General features: G+C 47.3%; 1 protein-coding gene across 1 annotated transcript; it reads right to left on the bottom strand.

Annotated features, from left to right (window-relative positions):
- Positions 1–1,851: 1,851 nt before the first annotated feature.
- Positions 1,852–8,573, bottom strand: LOC128723796 (nuclear pore complex protein Nup205). The gene is made up of 5 exons (XM_053817561.1): positions 8,561–8,573; positions 5,327–8,502; positions 2,535–5,259; positions 2,276–2,452; positions 1,852–2,198 (listed from the first exon to the last, which is right to left on the bottom strand). Exons 1-5 carry the CDS (start codon positions 8,571–8,573, stop codon positions 1,996–1,998), a joined length of 6,294 nt encoding a protein of 2,097 aa, XP_053673536.1. The 3' UTR covers positions 1,852–1,995.
- Between the last annotated feature and the right edge of the window lie 260 nt (positions 8,574–8,833).

Here is an 8,833-nt window from a genome sequence, read left to right on the forward strand (position 1 = left end):
TGTTGGCGGTGGCCACGGTAGAAATCCGGTCGCTCCGTTAGGCACTGCATAGTGCCGCCGCAAACCGGCGAGAGAAGAGTTGCGTAGGTACGGTGTATGTGTGTGGTACGTTTATTGCTTCGCTTCCCAAATTATGCTGCCTTCTTTCGCTTCTTGGCCACGGTCGGCGCCTTCGGTTGGGGTTTTCGAGGGTTTTCTCTATTTAGCGGATTTTCACTGCACTTCACACTGCGGGCACCAGGCGCAGTAAACCGCAGCTACATCGGCATCTATCTTCTTCTCGATGCTGTCGTGCTGTTGAGCGTTGCCTCACCGTCTGACACTGATAATGAAGTGAACTTTTCACGTTTTCGGCTTTTCCACGCACTTGAACGACACACTCTACCACCACCAGCGCTTGCTGCGATTGCGACTAGGATGACACGGAGTCGTGGTCGATGCAATCGCACCCAACCGAGGTTGCAATCGTTTTGACGCCGGCACTACTGTAGGCACTTTTCCCGTTCATCGGTAATGGCGAACGACCCCGGTGGCGGTATTGCGACGATGGCCATCGGTGGCGGAAAACACGAGCAGCATCACGACATTCACTAGCATTTTCACCAGCCGATGACACCCGGGCGCTGGCTTTTCTTAGCTCTCACCACACCACGCACGCGAAACGCGCCCTCAACCCTGTGCCCCGATGACAAAGGGCTGTAGACGGGTGAAACAGGTTGCCGCTGTTGAGCGCAAGCACTCGAATCTTCAAGTGGAAGCACCCACACCCATCCACGTTGGCCAAGAAAAACAGAAAACGGGTAGGTCACTTTTCGGGCGAGCCCAAGCTCAAGTGGTGTGCTGCACTATTGCTGACTCTACGTAGATTTTCCTCGCCGGAACTTGGAAACGCGGGCGTTCAGGGTCGCCGTTCAGCACACACGGTCACGGGGTTTTGTTTTCTAACTTGCCGTACACGAAAGAAGCAAACTTGCAAGTGGCCGTTCGTTTCGTTTCGTCGACGAGGAAGACGCTCCCGCAAGGATGCGCACACCCTTGGTCGAGGTAGCTAAGGGAGAATGGGTGGTGGTCTCGCGTAACTTTCGCACTCGCGCCGTTTTCCGTGCGTTGCTCGTGGGCACGACCAACAACTGCAACGCGAAACGGGGAAGGATCGGTCTTCTTCTTACACTTCGTTTCTATTCGACGAGGTAGATCTAAGCCTGTGCGTTAAAGGAAAACGTGGTTTACTCGCGCACGTGTTTCAACACGTTCCCTTTCCTAGTTGATTAACTCTACATATTTTAAACGCATTTTAAAACCTTTAAGAGCATTTTAAATTAAGAAAAATCACAAAAATCTTCATAAGCTTTACCTTCAAAACAATCGCGCGCGCCCACTTACACACTCAACTGAGACGCGAAGTTTGACATAGCTACTGTCAACGGAGCGTTTCCCTGGAGGGACGGTTCAAAACTGTTATTTAAAAAACGTGTTAATTTTGAAATCTGCCTGATTTGCTGGACTACTAAAATATAATGCGGCGGAAAAGAATGAAGTAATTCAATACAAAAAGGGTTTGATTTCATTACTTCTACCTATTGTTTATGAATTGCAATCAAATCACGGGTCTTTTGCAAGTTTGGCTGCACTGGGAAAAGCTACGTTTATAATACCGTGTCATTTTCGTGTAATTTTAATTGCATTTCCGTTGCGAAGGGCGTGCCCTTTTTCCCAGCATTTTGGAACATCTATCGAAACAGAAAAATCTTATATTACTTTTGAAAGATACATAGAAAATACAAGAATACAATTTCAATTTATGGAGACAGCCATTCTACATAAAGTATGGCGCTGATTCAGTTCAACTAAAGGATGTTTTATTCATCATAACTTTAACGTTTCGCAATTGTGACAATGCTGTTAGCTTATTACATCGAATGGTCAATTTCAATGCATCCTACTTTCTTACTCTCAGTTGATACCGGCGTTAGGCACACGTACCATCGGTCACCTTCATTTCACCGGTACAAACTGTATCGATTGTTTAATTCGTCTAATAAATGCTACCACAAAGCCTTTCTCTGATTGTTTCTGTTCCGTTTCGATCAGCTGCTTACAGAACGTTTCGTTGAATACACCAATCAACGTTTTTTTGAGCGCGATGATGTCTTCATTTGATACTCGCCAACTGGAATCATTTTTACCCGATTGAAAATCTAAAAAGAATATTAAAATATATAGATCAATGATCATTAACAATCATAAGTATCAGCCAATCCAAGCGCATACGTACTGTGCCCGGAGAAAGTCGAATTGCCGACGCGATTATTTACAGGAAGCACTCGTAGCATAAAGAAGTCTAAATGAGCCCACAGAACATACAAATAATGTTCGATTATAAAGATGCTTCTCTGCAATTCCTCTTGCTTTGAATTCACGCGTTCGGTCAACAAGTTATATTGTAATTGAACTGAAAAAAAAGTTCACAATCCAACATTAGCTCCAAACAAGGTTTGTTCGTTATCCATTTGCTCCTCCTTTTGTGTACTTACTATTTTTGTCTAAATCAATACTGGGCAATGAATTTCGTTGCTGCTGAAGGCTTTCTAACACGCTTCGTTCCTTATGATAGAACTCCACCGTACATTTGAGCTGAGTAATCACCACATACAAACTGTGGGGCACATCAGACGACGAAGCTTCTGTGGATGAACGTAACGTGTCTTGGCGGAGCGTTGCCAACAACCCAGCTGATGCCCCCGGTGTTGTCGTCATTCCTTCACTTCCGCTGTAGTGTGGTGAGAACAGCACATTAATCGTTCGATGATCGACGACGTGATTTGAGATGCAGTTGCGCGTGTACAGCGCGAGGTTTGCTGCCACTTCCAGGAAATATTTCAAATGCAGTGATCGTTGCTTCTGATCGTTCCCGGTCACGTTGTTGTTGAGTACACTACTATAGTTAACGCTGCTGCTAATGCCGATTCCACCACCAGCGCCACCATACGGTTGGGCCAGTGTGCTGTTCTGGTGAAGGTCCTTAAGCGTTTGTTCCGAAACGATAAAACGCGGTAGCAGAGCCAGCATGAACTTCTGCAAACGGTATAACTGCATACCAAAGGCTTGATTGGCGTTCGGGTCAGTAAGTTCGTAGATTTCCTGGTTTGCTGATCTAGCGATCAGGTTCGTTATTCCGGCCAGCTCCTTCAGTAGACCAAGGTTCATCGAAGGCGATCCTGCCCGCAGTACAGTTTCGATCATGTCGCTGTGCGATAGGAAAAAGTGTACGATCTGGCTAAGCGCCGAATTGTTCTCCTGGCCCAACGTTGACAGGATCGCATCGCAGAGGTTCAAGGCGGGAAAGAGGATCTGCTGGAAACGTGCCTCGACTGGTGGAATAAACGACGATGAAGCCGAATTGGAAGCTGCCGCCGCGACTGCTGCCATCGCTGATGCATACGAATGCTGCTGCAGGGTGCTACCATTCAGGATCTGCACATCCGGATGCAGATCGTACACTTTCATGCTGCCGAGCACTCCTAGAATGTGTTCTTCCAAGAGCATTCGAGCCCCAATCTGGCTGCGTGCAATACGCGTCAGCAGAGCCATCTTCGATTCGTACACATACAGCGCCCGTAATGTGTTCGGGTTGCTCTGCAGGATCCGGCACAGATCGCCATCCTTTTTGAGGAGGCTGTTGATGATGTGCGAAAGGTAGCCGTGGCGTGCGATAAACTCCACTATATCAATCGACGCGTCCATACTTAGTAGCATATCCAGACAGGACATGGCCAGCATTTTACAGATGTCGTGCCCAGTCGTGCAGTCCTGGCAGATCACGTCTATCAAATTATCGCCGAACGAATTGAAAATGTCCATGATCATCTGGAGGTGTTTGTAATCCTCCGTTTCTGTGCCGTATGGTTTACGACCTGCGTTGATGATGGTATTATTGAGAAACGAACGACTATTATCCTTTTCTGATTCCAATTTGTGGCTGCGTTCGAGACTATCCCGATTGCCCTTAATGATGTACATGTAGTTCAACAATGCCACGTACAGATTCATTTTCAACTGCGGAGAGCCATCGCTACTGATGAGCAGCCAATCGAGAATATTTTTAAGGATGAATTTCAAGCTAAGTGCGTTCGTTCTCTCGAGATAAACATAGGTGCCCGTGTGTCGTTGCTGTTGAACCGAGCTTACATTCAACTCGTCGTTCAACCCGGACGGAGTACCTTTGGTCCCATTGAAACTTCCATTCTGGTGCCGCTCAGAAAGCATATGAATGGACATCTGCTCGGATTTTAATAGAAAGCAGCTCCTAAGGTTCACCATCAGCAACGAGATGGTGGAGGATGCGATATTGGCTAGCTCAGGTATGATTTGCTTCGGTACCGCCTTGCTGAGCATAATTTGCAGGATCTCCGTTATGATAATTTGCTTTGTGTCGAGCGACATAATTATGGTAGGTGTCACGCATACCAACACTTCAGTTACCTGACCCCACGCCTCAAGGAACTTGATTGTGGACGAACAGATGCTGCGCTGGGTGTTCAGCTGCACCGCATATTGGAGTATGGTTTTGATTTCCTGTACAATATGCGATCGCTGACCAGTCGCGATCGTGTGTATCGAGTCAAGTTCGTCGCGCAAAATTTCGTGCAGCTTGTTTGTATCGATCAGTCGCATTCGAGAGTTCGGGAAGACGGACACCTCGCAGCTTTGCAAGAGTTCGTGTAACACCGTGCCGTTGAAGTAATTCCACATCGGTTCTTCTAGCTGTTTGATTTCGAAGTCAACGCAGTCGAGTAAGATGCACAGCAACCGCTTAGCCGTTTCGCTAGACTCCTTCGTAGAGGCTACCGCTGTCGTGGACATATCGGCTGTGGCGTTAATCGAAAAGCTCATATTTGTATTCGTGTAGTAGTCACTCAATCCCGTCGTCACCGGCTCAACCACTGGAGCGTTCATAATTTTGAGCAATATTTTACATATCGTTTCAAACTGAGTCGCCTGATTGCGTTCGCTCGTCAGTTTCAGTTCGATCACTATGGCTTTCAACAGGAACGTCATTTGGTTTAGTTGGTAGGGATTTTTCGCGTCTGGAAAGGGTAATGACGACGTGTGTCGGTAAAGAAAATCATTACACGAGCGTAGAAATCGTAGAAACACCTCCGATGTATGAAAGTTGCGGCATATTTGAAACATCAAACGGTATGCGTATTCAATCAATTTGTTATAGCTTGTCGAAAGAACATTGCCGGACTTTAAATTCTGTAAAACATAAAGCGTACGTTTTATCACTTCCTGGAAGCGCCTTGATTGTCTATGTCCCACTTACCTCCAGATGCTTGTCCAACAGCGTGATAAGCGACTTAGAGCAGTTGCTTGGAAAGTTCATGATTCCCGGTTGCTGAAGGCTTGTCAAATGCAGATCCTTGCCGAGATCGAACCCTAACAGATAGTGCGCCAAATTTGGAACGACCGGTTGCTGCAAACACTCCTGTATAAGATGAATTACCGCACTCTTGATGCTTGTGGCAACAAACGTTTCAGTGCTGGACGAAGATTCTGATTCCAACCCACCGTTCACTATCCAATTGGTATCGTTCAGTTGGGTTGCTACAAGTAGGGGGTCGGCTTCCTCTGAAATGTTCAGATCCGCATCCAGACACTCAACGAATCCTTGACGTATTTCGTTCTTAAGCGCATCAGTCTGTGTGACCAACCCCAGAATGAGCTGATTAACATCCGGCTGTGTCATAATGATGGTAAGAATGCGCAGTGCGACGAGACTGTTTCCCGGTAACCACGTGCTGTAGGAAATGTGCTTCATGATGTTCAACATGTGATTAGCAGTACCGCTGCGCGGGTTCACTCCTAGCAGTAGCTTGCTTATCCCGTTTATGTTGACTGGACTTGGTGTATTAAGATGCATGTTGAAAAAATCTTCCTGCAGGTTTAGCGTCTTTTCGATAATTTGCAAACAAAGCAGTGAAGCTGCTTCGAGAGAGCTCTTGCCCGGAAAGGGCATGTACGAATCGAAACAAACGATCGATTCGTCTACGACGTGCAGAATCAAGCGCAGTAGGTCTGATTTCGTGTTGAGCTGTAGCAAAATTCTGTACACTGGCGGCGTTCGGCCTTCTTTCAGCTCCTTAGTCATGGCCACATTTGATGGGTTAAAGTTGAAATTACTCACAAACATATGCACGATCTGGAGGCATTTTTGAGCCAGCTGCCACTTTTCGGCCGCATCCTTGCAATTGCGGCTGAACAAACGCAATAACACCGTATCGATTACGTACGATAAGTACGGATGAATGCCGGGGGCTCGTGAGCCTTCACCCAAGTCTTCCGGCACAGCAGTGCGCATCAAAGTGGCCAAGAATTCAAGCATAGCCTGCGTTAACGGGTACGCTTCGTTACGGCTCTCTACCTCCTCAAGCTCCGATATTACGCCACGTGTTTTGAAATTGCTCGTTGACGGTACCGTATTAATGATTTGCGAATCTTCAAGATTATGCCAAAGCTTGATCGCATTATCGAAGCTGCTGGATAGTGCGGCCAGCGTACGTACAATTTCTGCCTTTAGTTGAATCGGAACGGAGCAACTAATCAACCCCACGAGCACGTTTAGCGATGCCCACTTGTCGTTTTCGCACAGAGCAATACGCGACAGTTCGTCGTGCCGTGCAACAGATTGCACCACCTGAAGTACCGCCTGCAGTCCGAGAATCTCCTGAGGGCTGATGCTCTTGCAAATCAATCGATTCCGGTACACCGTCTCCGACTGCGGGTTCTGTTCCTGCCGCAGGTTGAGGTAATACTCACTGAGTGAGCTGAAAAAGTGATCCCATGAAACAGTGCTGCTCCCCGAGTATGAGCTTCCCTGCTTGAGCAGATTGAACGCACTACGGGCGGAGTGTGCATTGCAACTAAGTCCAGCTAGCATTTTTAGATATGGAATAAAGAGTGTCGGAGGAAGCAGTTCGCCTGCGAGCCGGATGAACTTAAACAGACACACCGACCGCGAGGAAGCCCGGTGGCCTTGTAGGGTCTGGTTGAAATCCGACGGTCCCCAGTACTCCAAGCTGAGGTTCAGTTGCAAATGATCGTTGCTGTAGAACTTGCCCACCGACAGTAGTAACATTTCGAAGTTTCGGCAGAGGTTTGCCGGCGGTTCGATACCCTGCTGCTGGTATACCTGCACAGTACGGGCAGTTTCATCAGCCCGACCACGGAGCTCCGTTACCTTTGAGTGCATTAACTCAATAAAATCCGTAAACATAGTGTGCAATCGACGAAAGAAGAACTCCGTATCGAAGATGAGCTCACTACCGAGAAAGGTGTAATAAAGGAAATCGAACACCTTTCCCTGAATGGCACCGTTGACGAGTAGTTCGTCCTGGTCGATCATTTTTGACGCATCCTGCACGAGTGTTTGGGGTGCCAGTCGAAGCGTTGCAATCGATAATCCGAATGCGAAAAGCGACAGTGCGTGCAACCCATCGTTTTCCCAGCCGTTTGACAGCGCATCCATCAGGAAATCGATGTACAGATCGTCCTTGATCATAGGTAATTTTTTAACTAACTCTTCTCCATCTTCTCGCCGTTGTAGGACGCTCAAATCCAGAGCGTACAGTAGAGCCATCTGAAGCGTTACTGTTACGTCGTCAATGCCTCCGCTTGGCTCGGAGCACTGGTAGCCACGAAGATATTGCACCAGCTTTACAGTGGCGTTTCTCGGCAGACCAGCTTGAGCGGCAGAATAGTAGATACACTGTGCCAACAAAAGTCTGATTTCGTCGAACAAATCCAACACCTGTCGGTGGTGCTTTGGAGGCCCCAGAGCCCGGTTCGTCGTCAGTATATCGAGCTCTTTCGTGATGTCGAGCTCCTGCACTAGATCAATGATTCGCTCTAACAGACCATCCGCGACCAGACCATCGGTGTAGTTGGTAACGATTTGCGTTACCTCGGGCGGAGCGTCCGTGCACCAGGAAACACCGGCTCGGGATTTGAACAGCTGTTTCAGGCTAGCTACAAGTGATTTACGCCCATCATAATACAACAGTACCGCAACTAATCCACGGGTCAGTCCCGGATGATTTATGGTTTGTTGCTGGGAAGTGCATAGCAATTCTAGAGCGACGTATTCGTTCATATCAAACATATCGGAAATGATAATACTCTCGTCCACCAACTCTTTGGACAGGATCGTGTGACCAAACTCTGGCAACGTTATGCCTTCGGTGATGCCCTGTTTGATGGCTTCGCGGCATTTCGCGTTCTTGGGGGGATTCTTTAGCAACGAGATGAAGTTCTGCTTGTGCTTTCGCAGCAACGCTTCCAGACTAGCGGCGTGCGTCGTGTCGATGAAGTCGGATGATGGAACCAGATAACTTTCGATACTATTGAGAAGACATTTATACGGTGTCCAAAGATCGTCAGGGGTAACTGTGAATAACGAAGCGAAATAAAGATCGAGAAAATTATATCCGCTCCCAAACAAATCTTCCCTAACCTCACAATGCCGGTTGACCTCACTTGCAAGCCATTTCCACAAACTTACCTTCCGCCATCATATTCGTACGTTTTAATGGATTAACTAACACACAATACACTTTGAACGGCTTATGTTAACGAGCCGAAACACGATAGAAACACTTTTTAATCTTTAACTAAGCCGTTTCGGCAAAACTACACCGGACAGCAAACGGGCGGCAAACGAGATTTTCATGAGTGTTTTCAGCAATGTTGTTTGTGGTGTCAGGCTGGACGCGTGAGTTTATACTGTATAGTTGAAAAGAAGCGAACACCTTGTTGTTTATGTTTTGTATTAAGG

The sequence above is a fragment of the Anopheles nili genome, chromosome 3 (assembly GCF_943737925.1).
Source record: "Anopheles nili chromosome 3, idAnoNiliSN_F5_01, whole genome shotgun sequence".
Classification (NCBI taxonomy): domain Eukaryota; kingdom Metazoa; phylum Arthropoda; class Insecta; order Diptera; family Culicidae; genus Anopheles; species Anopheles nili.

Excerpts from the sequence above, each read along its gene's own strand:
- LOC128723796 (XM_053817561.1), bottom strand. Across the intron at positions 5,260-5,326 it reads TGTTGGACAAGCATCTGGAG|AATTTAAAGTCCGGCAATGT; the intron begins GTAAGTGGGACA and ends TATGTTTTACAG. Across the intron at positions 2,199-2,275 it reads TTCGACTTTCTCCGGGCACA|ATTTTCAATCGGGTAAAAAT; the intron begins GTACGTATGCGC and ends TATTCTTTTTAG.